The sequence below is a fragment of the Calonectris borealis genome, chromosome 5 (genome assembly GCF_964195595.1).
Source record: "Calonectris borealis chromosome 5, bCalBor7.hap1.2, whole genome shotgun sequence".
NCBI classification, from domain to species: Eukaryota; Metazoa; Chordata; class Aves; order Procellariiformes; family Procellariidae; genus Calonectris; species Calonectris borealis.
In genome coordinates this window covers 30,959,363-30,972,831 of record NC_134316.1, presented here as the reverse complement: position 1 = coordinate 30,972,831, position 13,469 = coordinate 30,959,363, and the positions used below count along the sequence as shown (strand labels likewise).

The following is a 13,469-nucleotide window of genomic DNA, read 5'->3' as shown; positions in this document are numbered from 1 at the left end:
TACTTTCCCTCAGTAGCATACTGTTCTGCTGCAGCCTTCTTTTCATTATGTTCTCAGATACAGTGTATTAGGACTTACCAGCTGAGGCAGCAAGAACATCTTTACAAAGCTTCAGCCAAAAAGAGAGCTTTTCAACTGCCATTGAAGTAAGCATATGAGTCAGAGTGTCTTTGATATCTTGGCACAATCTTTGATCCAATTCTTTGTCCAGCAAGCCCAGCAATGCCCCCTCCAGGCCTATTTCTCTGATGTTAACATCTGCTAAGAACAAAGTCTGTGAGCTGAATGCTGTACATCACAAAACCGCAGTAATGACTACAGAAACCCCACTGAAGGTTGCACACAGAGTATCTTGTGAACAACAAGTATCTAGCCCTGAAATACTTTCGAAATAATAGTATTAATAGCTTTAATACCATGTCTAAATCATCTGAGTACAAAACAAACTTTGAACTTTTACAGAAACATACTAACAACAGGAAGAAAGTTATCCCAAGGAACAAAAAAAGAATCCTACTCTGAGTTTCACAGCATTGCCATCACCATAGCATCTGAGCTCCTGAAAAAAATTATCTTTGGCCATCTGATTCCTCACACTGACTCATAAGGTAACACTAAGACAATGTTTTAACTTGAAAGGGAAGTTAAAGTTATTCTCCAACAAAGCTCAAAACCAGACACATGGAAATAACTTGTTAAATGAAAATGACCAATTTTTATTCGCCCAATATTACCAATTTTAAAAATCAGCAATTTTACAAAATGGCTACAGTCTGTCTTTTCTGAAAATTTCCAAATGAGCTTGAATTGAGATCCAAAGTGAAATCATTTATTACCACTGTCCCCTCACAGGAAGGCACAGGACAATGAACTAGTGATCATTCTCAGGCCTTTTAGGAAAAAACCTAAACCTTTAGGAAGTTAAAAATTCTAAGGACCCCAGCTGATCATTACTTAACTAGTTCTCCAAAGAGGTAAACAGAAACTTTCTTAAACAGGTTTTGTACCCCTTCCCTCAATGACAGATTTTTAATTTAAGAAGAAATTTATGTGGGAAAATAAAATTATGAATATGCATGTAAAATGCAGGACTATGAAGCAGTTACTACAACAGCTACTGGCTAGATAGGCTTAGGTTTCTCTGGAACTCCACTTGCATTTTCTCATTTAGTGACCCTTACTATCTACAGTATATGAAAAGCAATAGTATCTTAATTTTATCACTAAGAAAGGGTTTGGATGCTTCCATGATTTGGTACTATATAGAGAACTGAAGCAGAAAACCTTTTTGAGTTAAAGGTTTCAAGAACGTAGCAAAGTTTTCATACCCATAGGAGAGTGTGTTTAAAATTCACTATCAATGTGTCAAGCTCTTTGATCTCAAAACTTCAGTACGTTACCTGGAGTAAAATCTTCTCTGCTCTCTTTAACTAATGCAACAGCATATTCTGATACCTCAGCAGCTTCTCTTTGCACAAGTTGACGTAAGCAAGCTACCACTGCACGTCTCAATAATAAGTATGAGCTACAGAGATTGACCTGAAACATGCAAGAAGAAACAGTAAGATGGCTAACAAACCTTTATAGCAAGTAAAGCCTCAGTAAGGCCATATTTTCTGAACAATTGCAGTTATGACAAATCTGTGAAGTCAGTAAGCATGTAATTGATGCTATTTTTGCTCAGCTTTTTTTTTTTTTTTAAACCTCAAATGAAATGTTTTGCAACTCCTGTAATCAATTTTAACATGTCAGTACTTTTAACATTTTCTCTCCAAAGGTAACTTATAAGACTGGTTTGGGGCTGGATCCAACTCCCACCGATATCAGTAAAAAGACCCCCATTAACTTCAATAACAGCTGAATCGTGGTCTCAATGAACAATTAACTCTATTATTTGACTGCAGGATATATATAATGGGCTTGAAAACTCAGTGCAAGAGAAAGTTACTCAAATCATCCTCTAACTAGAGAAATGCCAGTGTAACCAAGGGTGAGACAGTCAATCACGCTTTAGTAAATCTGAAGTCCATGCATAAAAGGAAGTTTAAAAGAAAAGACAAAGAAAACACTGCTGCAATTTCATCGCAAAAAAAATTATATACTCAGATTACATTAAATTACATTTTAGAGGAGGTGAGAGGAAGGGTGAGAGTTACTGGTGAATGTATCACACTGAGACAAGTCAGCTCTCCTGAGCAGTTTCTAGCAAAAAAGTTTATAGCATCACAATATTTTAACACCACCAGGCCAGTGTTTGTTTTTTATACTGAAAAATACATGATAACAGATTCATTATTACAGGAATAAGGAAAAACACTTAAAAAATCCAAGACAGCCTCAAGGTTTTTTTGTTAGAGTGGAGCTTTCTGAGTTTTATTTGCTTGCTTTCAACTTTAAGAATATTCTGAAGGAGATACAATGAACCAGCTGTGTGGCCAGGCAAGATGGCTACACCAATATTTATGCAGCTTCTTTTGAATTAAGCTTAGGTTATCATCAAAAAAGTTATTCTCTACACTAAGCAATTGTGTACCCTTAGCTGTCACTATCCTTAAAATAGAGCTGAGTGTCTGCTGCAGGGAAACTTTGCAGTAAGCTCATGCTTCTCATTTGCCAGCAACAGGTCAATATATGTTAGTCAAAATGACTAATATATATTAGTTAATATACAGTTAAAAAGAACAACCTAATGACAAAAAGAGTAAGTGATACAGAATTTCAGCTTTGTTACATTAACAAAGCTAAGCTTCATCTTTGGAATTTCTGTGCATGCACTTGAATCTACAATACTCAGAATTACATATTTAATACACACAGATACACTCTGTGCATAATTCTTCTCAAAAAAAAGAAACCTGACTCAATAAGTATGTCTGCAAGATACTTTAATTGAAACTTTAAAAACAACAAGTGAGACTTTTAATGCAACATTTATGCAAGCAGGCCACACATTCTACTTCAAGTTGGACATGCACAAATTGCGTGCTCATTTTTAATAGGGAACAAACAGAGGATCCAATTCAGGCTACTGAATAATGCAAGATGCATGTTTTTCATCTCTCTCATTCTCCCACAGCGACAGGACTAAATAAAAGACACAAAATGCAAGCATCACATACAAACTTAAAATGAACAAACAGTTCTCTTTCTGTGCTTAACATGTTAAAAACAAAATTATGCCTCACTAAGCACATAAATGAAATGTATGTCTGCCATCTGCAGAAAGTTAGGAAGGGTCTGGTTAGCATGACAATCAAATGTCACTTGACATGCTAAAAGAAGTTACATTAAAATGGTTAAAAGGAAAAGATAAAAGATGAAATAAAACACACCACTGCAAACTGCAAAAGTTTAAGATTAACAAGGCACAGGGACCTACCAACACAGAATTATCCAACAAGATTTCCTGCACAAAAACAAATGACAAACCAGTCATGACAAAACCAAAATACAGATATCACAGTGATACCAACCACACATGGAGACCGTTACATGTAAATTCAGCATATATTAACATTCAGAATCTCATCTCAAAAACACCAAACCCTAATTTGCTTAGTTCATTTATCTTATATTTAATGGTGAACACACTTAAATTACAAGCCAGCTGCCTGTAAAATTAGTACGTATACACTACCAAGACAACAGCACAGCATAGTTATTGACATTGTATACTTAGTGTGTTTCAAAGTATCTTTAATGTCTTGCAGCTGAAAACTGGTGTTCACTACATCATAAGCTTACACAGATAAGCTCTTTAGAAGTCTATGCTCACCTAAGTTAACTTTAGAGCTGTTGTTAGATATGATTAAAAGCATATGATTTCTATTCTGCTGGAGCCAAGAATTTAATTGACAGGATAAGCATTACTGTTAGATGCAAAGCCCAGTGAAAAAAGATCCGATTGACAAACAAGGAATACTTTCAGAAGCTGAAGAAGGGAAGCTAGATAATGACAGGCACATGTACACAATTAAAAAAAAAAAAACAAAATAACCAAATCAAACCAAACAAATGAGCCAGTGAAGCTGTGTATCCATTGCCTGAGTCATGTTTTGTTAGTGCTAGCATAGTCACAAACTGAATGGTCTAAATCCTTTGGGGACCTGAACCATCTCATGCTCTACGAGGTGGGAAGACACGCAGAGGAGGCAGCTTGCAGCTGCTCACAGCAACTGTGTTGCCATCCCTAATGCTACACGGGAAAGGGAAAGGGAAAGGGAAAGGGAAAGGGAAAAGAGATAATGTCTATTTCAGAATTTTAAAAAGGCATGTTTGAAGACAAAGAAATTTTCCGGAAACCTTGGGGGAAAAGGGTGGAGAGGGTAGTTGGTTCAAATGTTACTTAAAAAAAAAAAAAATTTCATTGCACATTTGTTTTCCAGATTTTGAGTGAGAATTTATGTTTCTATGGACAGAAGGGGAAAAGATAGCTTATCTGACCACAGATTCTTTGCCTTGCCTGTTTTTCTGCCCTAAATAAAGAATGCAGTGGTGAATATCCACAGTATCTAGTGCCCAGCTTTTATACTCCACCTCCCCTTAAGACTTCAAAACACATTGCAAAGGAGGACAGTCACACCTTGTTCTCCACTTGCAGAAATTTAAACTCATGGAGAATGACTTGCTGAGTGTCACCTTGCAAGCCAACAACAGAGTTAAGAGCAGATTTCAGGTCCAGTCCAACAGTTTATTCTGCTGCCCTAGTGAGATGATGATTTAGTGGGTAGAAACTACATGGATGGATGGTGAGTTTTACAAATGCAGAAGTCTGCTTGCACAATGATCTTCTCACAGCCCTGCAAAGCACACGCTCAAACCTTCTTTGTTTATGACACTCTTGAGAGATGTATTGATGTTTACTGAATTGTCAGTATCAGCAACATTGGCCGTAGTTCTGTAACAACTTCATGAGAATGAGAAAAGTTCATCCATGTAAGGCCACTGACTTTGGTGGACTTCTTCCCCATGAAGCTCACAATCATTTCTGGGGTAGAGGTGAACACACACGTGTACAGATGCACAAACACATACACTCAAGCCATGAACCATGCTTCTTCTTAATTGAGTAATTTAATATTATAAAGTTCATAAAGTACTGCATGAAGTACTTTGAGACAACTTGTAAAAACAATAAAAATCAGACAGATTTTTATACAGCAGAATGCTCTTGCAAGCAGTTCAGAAGGCCAAGATTTCTACAGAATGTGCTCATCTTGTAAAGGGGAAGCAGAAACTGGGCAAAAAAAGACAAGACCACTTTATCACGACATCCTCTTTAATAATAGGTACTTGCTATTAGTTAGAGAGATCATACCATACATGGAAGCAGACTGTACATGGACTTACATATGATACCAAATGCTAATACATCCTCTGAGCAAGAGAGTGACTTATATGATTAGTTGTGATTTTATCAATGTAAGAAAGACTGTGTTTTACCCAGAGAAGAGAAAATCATAGCTGGTATATGTTAAAAGAAAGAACACTTCAGATGAGTTCCAGTTCTTCTGCAACTACTGTATCCATGCCTAACACAATGTGGGGCTGAAAGAGCTTCTCCTTCAATTTTTCCTGGCTCCCACAATCATGTTTCTAGTCAAATTGAATAAAGATAAATGGAAGGAATCTAAACTTTATACAAAATCAATATATGGTTACTATCGATATACAAGTGCTACCCAGGGGAAGATGTGAATAAGAACTGTGTAAAGATAGACAAGAGAGATCAAAAAAAACCCACCGTACTTTATTGTCTGTGGTTTTTTGTTTATCTCTGATTTACAGGGAGACTAGATGGTCTTATTTAAAAAAAAAAAACCACAAACAAAAAAAAAACCACCAAACCAAAAAAAAAGCCCTAGCTAGCCCCTGAAAATCCACCAAGGCTAATAAACAGCAGAAAATTATTTTTGCTGTCTTCGTAGAACTAAGTGCTTCAGAACAGCAGCTATTCAAAGACAGAGACACTTGGGGGGGAGAATAAACAAAAAAAACCCCAGCAAACAAAGAACCCCCCCCACCTCTTTGTCAAATAGAGCTGAAAAAGAGTTTTATTCATTTTTTCCAAAGATCTAGTTTGACTATTACTTATATAAGTGTCAGAAATTTTTATACTGACTGCCAGGAAGTCAGTACACAAGCGTTAGTGCTACAGAAATTACAAAATAGAGGAATCTACAATTTTTCACCATCATGAAAAAACAAACCCAAACAAAACAATTCTCAGTAATTAGTACACACAAATTTTTTTTAATCAATTTCCTTCATCTAAGACATAAAAAGCAGCAGAGGAAAGAAACCGGCCAACATAAAATAGCTGGTAAAAATCCAGTACAAAGTTGTAATGGATGGTATACCCTGCCAGACAACTGGCCTTAATAAGAACAGCAGAATGCACTTGCAAGCAGTTCAAAGGCCAAGATTTCTACAGAATGTGCTCACCTTGTAAAGGGGAAGCAGAAACTGGGCAAAAAAATGAAAAAAATAGAGAATACTTGCCTGTAGGAAGATATGAAACACCTCACCCCTACACAATGATCAGTTTCTCTGGTTAAAGAAGCATCTGCATTTTTTAAGTGTTTCTGAACAAAATGTTTTAAAATACAAGGATATAGACTAGTAAACGTATACTCACACATAGGCAGCTTACAAGGCTAGACAAGTTGACATGTCGAGGAGCAAACATGTGAAGCTGTTGAAGGCAAGAAATGGCTTGAGCCTGAACAAGGCAGTCGGGATTATCCTGCATCACTGCACAGCCCAGGAGGCAGGAAGTTCTTAAGGCTGAAACTGTTGTACTGCTGCCTATATTCAGAAGAAAAAAGGTTTTTGTTTTTAAAACACCAACTTTTTTTTTCCCAAACATGATAACTTGTCTTTTTCCCAAGCCACCCATAACTCTCATCCTCTTGAAGAATCCTTTCTATATCTGTGTTATACTCTGATATCAATGAGTAACAGTCACATCGCTCTCTGGAAATTTCAGTGTCCAGCTATCTAAAAGTTGATTTAGATGCAAATTTTAAATGTCTGCATCATAACTAAGACATAGACTGGCTCCTAACTCTTGAAATATGAATACCTTCTGTTTTCATGCTAAATGTAAGATTTTTCAGCCCAAAGCAAGGCTTGGAGAACCAGTTCAAACAAAGGAAAAGATGTCAAAATGTTGGAAAACTAGCAGTCATGTCATCTTGATTGCATAAACTCATGGCCTGTGAAATACTGTCTTACAACGAGGAAAAAAACTTAGAATACACTTATTTGCTTATAAAATTTGAATTACACATTCAAACAATGTTTAGCAATTTTGTTGCTAAACCAAACAAAGCTGACGCTATTGTATGTTGCATACCTTGCAACTCAGGGCCCAGTGTGGTAATAAGTGCATTTAAACAGCGACCAAGGCTTTGGTGAACTTCAGTGTAAGCAGGAGGCACAGTCAACAACAACATAAGAACAAGAGATAAGGTAGGTTCCACATGCACATTATACAAGGGGCCAGCTAAGTCTACTATCAGTGACAGAGAGTGTAGTGCCCATGCCTGTAAAATAAGAGAAGCAGTCATGTAACGTCTATATGATAGAATAAACATAATATCTTTTTAAAATTTGATAGTTCAAGTGACATTCAGTAATTAAGTGTAATAAAAGTTGCACTTTTAGGTTCCAAAGGGACAAATGGAGAGGTTATAGAAAGGAACTTTAAGAACTTGATGCTTAATAAGCCATTTTGGATATTTTACAAGGAACTGTATGTTCTGCAGTAAAAGAATCATTTTAAATTTGTCATTATTAATTAAAAAAAAATTAATCTAATAGTAAATTAATTTAATAGCGATTATTATTCCTCAAATACATTCTACTCTGTAAAACTTCTCACAGTTCCATGTGCAAGAACAAGAGAATTATGAAAAAACACTACAACAGAGTTGCTGAAACATATCGTTTTAGTCTCAGTTACTTTGCACCAATAGCCACATCTGTTTCACATCAACATACAGTTCTTCTCTGTATAAAGATATTGTAGATAAAGCTTAAAAAAATTCTTTAACTGAGATTTAGACAATTACATGGAATACACTCAATGTCTCTTAAAGCTATTCTGACAGATAACAGTTTTAGCCACAGAGAAATAATTTGAATTAGTCTTCAAAACATCGTGCCTTATTCAAGGAAGCGTATTGACCAAGTTCTATAGCATTGAGGCTACAAATCCCTGGTATTTACTACATAACCCTTCAACAAAAAGTGCTGTGAGGTAAACATTGTAGCAGAGACAAAAACTGACAGGAACAAAAAAATCTAGGTACTATGTAGTCAAGGTCAAGATATAGGTGAACATAAAATTAATCAATTCCTAAAACATCAGATATTGGTTTTGAAGCCAGCATATCTTAGTCTTGTCAGCCTCATTGATCATTAAATAAGAACCTCACATATCTCATCACAGTTCTTTCTTGGAAGGTGGATTTCGAGCAGGGGCTATGGTTTTCATTGCCTTTGCGCTCCAGCCATCACCTGTGAGGTACGTCTAAGAGGTTGTGAAGTCTTATTCTTACAAGAAAAAACTTATACTCCAGAATATAAATCAGTTCATTTGTAAGATAACATTTTTAGGTAAGTGACAAGTACCTGTACATCAGGAGAAGTACTGTCCTGAGATAAAGTATAAAGGATTCCAACACATGCATTCAGGTGCTGAGTAGAACCTATTCCTCCTAGGTACCTATACAGACATCCCAGAGCCAAAGAATGACCTGTTCTTGATACGACATCCCTAGCAGATTTTAGCCTATTAATTATAAGGAAAGAAAGCTGTTAGTGTAATCACCAAGACTGATACTATGTAATAAGCACATCTACGAATGGAATTTCTAGCATATAATCAGCAAAATATTTTATTAGACATTGTTATATCGCCAAAATTCTAAATTCATTTATCATCTCTTATCTGAAGGAAGTAGCAAAAATATTTTAGATATGTTTAAATGATGTTGCTAGAACTGCAGCCAATTTAGTTTATTTGAAAATCTACATGCTTACTTAGACAATAGTCTTAAAGATCAGCAAAATTAAGAAATACATGCAGAAGTCAGGCAGTGCTTTTTCCTGTTAATTTCTGAAGCAACATCAAATACATGAAGGAAACCAGCTTTTAAAAATTATTATCATAATAGGGGCCAGGTAGATTTCTCAAACATTTTTATAAACTCAACCAGTAACTTACCACAGTTTTTTTTAACTTACTTGTCAAAACTGACTTGTGCTAATCCAGCAGTGAAGGCACTGTCAGAAACCACCTGTGCCAACCTGGCCAAACACTCCGCAGCTGCACATCTTAGGAGTGGATTATTGCTTTCCAAGGCACCCATTACCAATGTCAGGGCAGACCTTCTAACTTCTTCTGGACCTAAACTTCCCTTGCAGTTAGCCAAGTGCTAAAAATAGATACCAAATACATTAAACAGCAAGACAGTATAGTAATCAGAATGTGTTTTTCTGTCAGTCATGCAAAAATTACAAGACCTGCAGAAGGAATTTGAGTTTCTTCTCCTTTTATCTGAGGAATTCCTCTATTTTTATTTGCTGTTTCGTGAGTTAGAAGTCTAACCCCTGATAAGTGTACATCACAGCACAACATTATAATATCAACATTCTGATTTTAAGAAATACTGGGTAGATTGCAGTAAAACACAATAAACCAACACACTAGCATAAAATTCAGAAAATAATATCAAGAAGAAAACCAGTGAAAACAGAATAATGACACAAAGAAAAATCCCAGTTCAAAAAAAGAGTATGAGCAAAAGCTACAGCAGTTATCTGTTTCGCATATTAAATATGCCCCAAATACAAATATTGTACAATGAAAGGTCTTGCCTATTGTGAAAACATTTTGCCTTAGTTTGAGGAAAGCCTAAGAAGGGAAGAATGAAAACTGCACACGAACAGAGGAAAATATAAATAAACCATCAGGGAAAAGGAACAAACAGCAGATAGTTATGAGATTACTTTATTTTACCAATCGTTACTTTTTTATTTATACAGAAAGAAATACGAAAGATACAGTGATAAAGACAGAAATGATACAAACAGAATTTTTTCATATGTCTCCTATTTGAATGACACTAGTATGGATGATAGTATACTACAGTGTACTAGAACGGGTTTCCCTAACGCTTAACATAAAAAAAAAGGGAAAAATTAAACTGTGACTCTTCAGCACTTAAGAAAAGTGTGACATCACAAAAAAAAAAAAATTATCACAGAAAAAAACGAGGACTGATCTTCACCTTGGCTGTTAATCAAAATAAGAACTTCTGTGTAGACACATTCGAACAGATGTTATGTTTTAGTAACAGAGAGAGAGAGAAACAAAGGGGAGAAACAAAGGGGAGAAACAAAGGGGAGAAACAAAGGGGAGAAACAAAGGGGAGAGAGAGAGAGGAGATTTACCTTTAAGGAAGTAGAAAAGGCTGACACAACATTAAGTTGTACTATTTGTTGCCGTGATCCTTTTGTTTGCTTTATGGAATTCATCAACTGTTCTAACACCTGGAGCCTTAAACAAAAACAGAGAAGAAACCACAGAATTAAAAATTAAGGAAACAAATCAAGCCTTTTTTTTTTTTTAATTTTAAAACATGTAACAAAGCCTATATAAGATAGAAACAGAGGTGGAACAAATCTATTACCCTAACTCTTGAGCATTTACCTTCAACTGGCATCCCTGTTTACTACAAAAAAATTTTGTATTCCATATTAGAATAGGTAATTACCCTACAACATGAACTTTTTGCCTTTGTTTCCTTATAACATATGTATTCACAGATAATTACTTATGTCTAAGTAGCGTTAGAGAGATGCTATTAAAAGGAACTGTGTATGGGAATGATGCATTTTGGCTTACAACTGAGAAAGGAGGAGAGAGAAGAAAGGAAAGGAAAGGAAAATGCAGTTATCTGCAGCAATTAGTTCAGGTCTTGAGAAACAGGTGAAGAAAACCAACCAGCAACCTGGTGACAGTAGGGGCAAAAAGCCCAGACAAACAGAAAAAAAACACACACAAAAAAAGCAGTGAAGACATCAAGACTCAGGACTTGCATGCTAAGCATTCATCCCTTACAGGAAATTACAAAACCATCACCACCTATAATGATCGTGATCTGAGGTCTAACTACGGTTGGCTTTGAAAATAGAAAACTGTTTAAATTAAAAATAATTGATTTGCTCTAATGCTGCATTCAAGAAAATTACCAGCAGCACACAGGATAAGCAACAGCATGCAAAAATCTTGAGGAATTTCATGCTTCAGCAATCAGTGTGCTTATAAATGTGAAACAAATGAAAATGCCACGTGTGCAGTAGGAAGATACATACACACAAACCCAAAAGAAGTCTGTGATCCCTTTCAAGCATTCTTGCACCTTGACAGAACTGTGTTAAGACATGCACTCTTGTTTCTTCTAATCCACTTTTTATAAAGAATGAGGCAGGATAAGGGTTAAATTTTACTACAGCTTCCTACCCCTTTTGTCCCTCTTTGGTTCTATGGCATTTGGTGATTATACATTAAGCACTATAATAATTGTGTAATATCTCTTAAAATAACTTCTATTTTGATCTGGCTATCGAAACAGAACATTATTTTTCTTGGTCAACAGAATTTATTATAATGACAGTAACCTCTTATTGGATGTGCCTTTTCATTGTGAGTAACTTTAAACACGAAGTCTAATAATTTGTTAGTCTGAATTATATTGTTCAGATGGTTTACAGAATTCACTTATACAACTCATTATTCTTCCAGAATTGTTTTCTTCTGTGTTCAGTTTCAAACACTGTGACCCTCTTCTAGTATCTCCCAAACTCCCCAACAGTTACAGTTACTACTTTACCTGTGAGATTCTGCTACATGAGAAAACATAACTCCAAAAAGACGAGTTGCTGCACTGATAACAGACAATACAGGAGGTAGTGGTTTAGGTACTGAATCACCTTTTGCAACTTTCTCATAAATTGAATGAGGGTCATACTCCAGGCTGCCACCAGCTATGCTGTTACCTAAAAGGAGCTGTAAGAAGGAAAAAAGTGATAGCCATATTTTTGACCAAGTCAAAACCAGCACTGACCCAAATAACTAGAACTATATGAAAATATAATACCACCATTATACTAGATCAAAAAGTACCTGCTCTTCGATAAATCGGTGGTCAGTCTCCTGCAGTAAGGGACCGAGTAAAAGGAGATCATTCTCATGGCAAAGCGATGGAAGCAAGAAGGTAGAGGCATCGATCTGGCTATCTGGGACAGTCAAATCAGCCACTAACTCTTTTAGAACAGCACAGAAGCTTCCTTTAAATTAAAAAATATTCAAAATTTTTGGTTAATTACTTGCCACAAGCAACTTCGGGAGCAAGATATTTATACTGAAATAGCAACATCCATCTAACATTTTCCTTAAGTCTTCAAATATTTAACTGGAGAACACTCTCGCTACAGGGGAAACAACAGAGCACTACCTAAGATAAGTAAACTAAGCACATACAGCAATCTAGAAGGTGAAAAACAGAGACCTTTACCTTTACAGAAGGCATAATGCCATATAACTGCTAATCCAGTAAGTTAGTTACATTTACAATTAACGTAGAGCAAAAAAGACAGTTACAAGCACAGATATATTTCTACTATAAATTTCCTGAAAATTAATGCTGTAGAATGTGTTACATAACTATGCAGGAATACTTGGACTTGGCAAGCAGATGCAATTTAAAACATCCATAAGTTTGATCAATAACCAAAAGCTGCAGAATGTACTCCCCTATTTCAGGAGTTTGCACTCAAAAAGCAAAGCATGAGGAATTTACTGTAGGTTACATTACCTTCACATATTTTTGTACACAGTATTTCAGACAAGATTGTGCATTATGCATACACAACAACATTAGGCATTCCGAGTCAGACTATTTTAGGTTATTAAAATAGTCCCTGCAGTGAGAGAACATCTCCAGTGCTGAACCACATGTGATGAAAAAGGTCTGGCTTATCTGATAAGCAAGTTGTGTTGAAAAACACTGCAGTACTGATCTTAAAGAATATGCACACTCTTTATGCAAATATTAAATAAAAATTTAGCTCCGGAGCATTAAGATTGCAACGTCAAGCCCTCATGAATTGGGAAATATCAGCATTAAGGGGGGCTTAATTCCACATATCCAGTTCTTTGCATTCAGTTTTGTTGTTAGATGATCACACAATTACGCGTTTGCACTAAAGTTGTAATTTTTCAACACAGAGGAGTTCCAAAAAGTGGGACAACACAGTTGTCAGCACCTCATGAGCACAAGCAGAACCATTTGTATAGCTGCAACCAGCTATTTTACCCTTCCCGAATCTGTTCTGAGAAAGCTGACTTCATCCTCCTACCCCCCAAACTCCTGTCCCCATCAGCCTCTCTCCCCTGC

At 36.0% G+C, this 13,469-nt stretch overlaps 1 protein-coding gene across 2 annotated transcripts in view; it reads right to left on the bottom strand.

The window, feature by feature from the left end:
* The window catches only part of HEATR5A (HEAT repeat containing 5A), a 56,859-nt gene that overhangs the window by 18,399 nt on the left and 24,991 nt on the right, over nt 1-13,469 (bottom strand). Inside the window, exons 14-23 of one of the 2 annotated variants that reach the window (XM_075151714.1) lie at nt 12,197-12,360; nt 11,904-12,079; nt 10,462-10,567; nt 9,253-9,443; nt 8,638-8,797; nt 7,358-7,547; nt 6,638-6,807; nt 3,380-3,406; nt 1,401-1,539; nt 79-258 (exon numbers count right to left, since the gene is read on the bottom strand). In XM_075151714.1, the coding sequence (XP_075007815.1) occupies nt 79-258; nt 1,401-1,539; nt 3,380-3,406; nt 6,638-6,807; nt 7,358-7,547; nt 8,638-8,797; nt 9,253-9,443; nt 10,462-10,567; nt 11,904-12,079; nt 12,197-12,360 (1,503 nt within the window). The remainder of the gene's footprint in view (nt 1-78; nt 259-1,400; nt 1,540-3,379; nt 3,407-6,637; nt 6,808-7,357; nt 7,548-8,637; nt 8,798-9,252; nt 9,444-10,461; nt 10,568-11,903; nt 12,080-12,196; nt 12,361-13,469) is intronic. The other variant, XM_075151715.1, reaches the window with a different exon arrangement.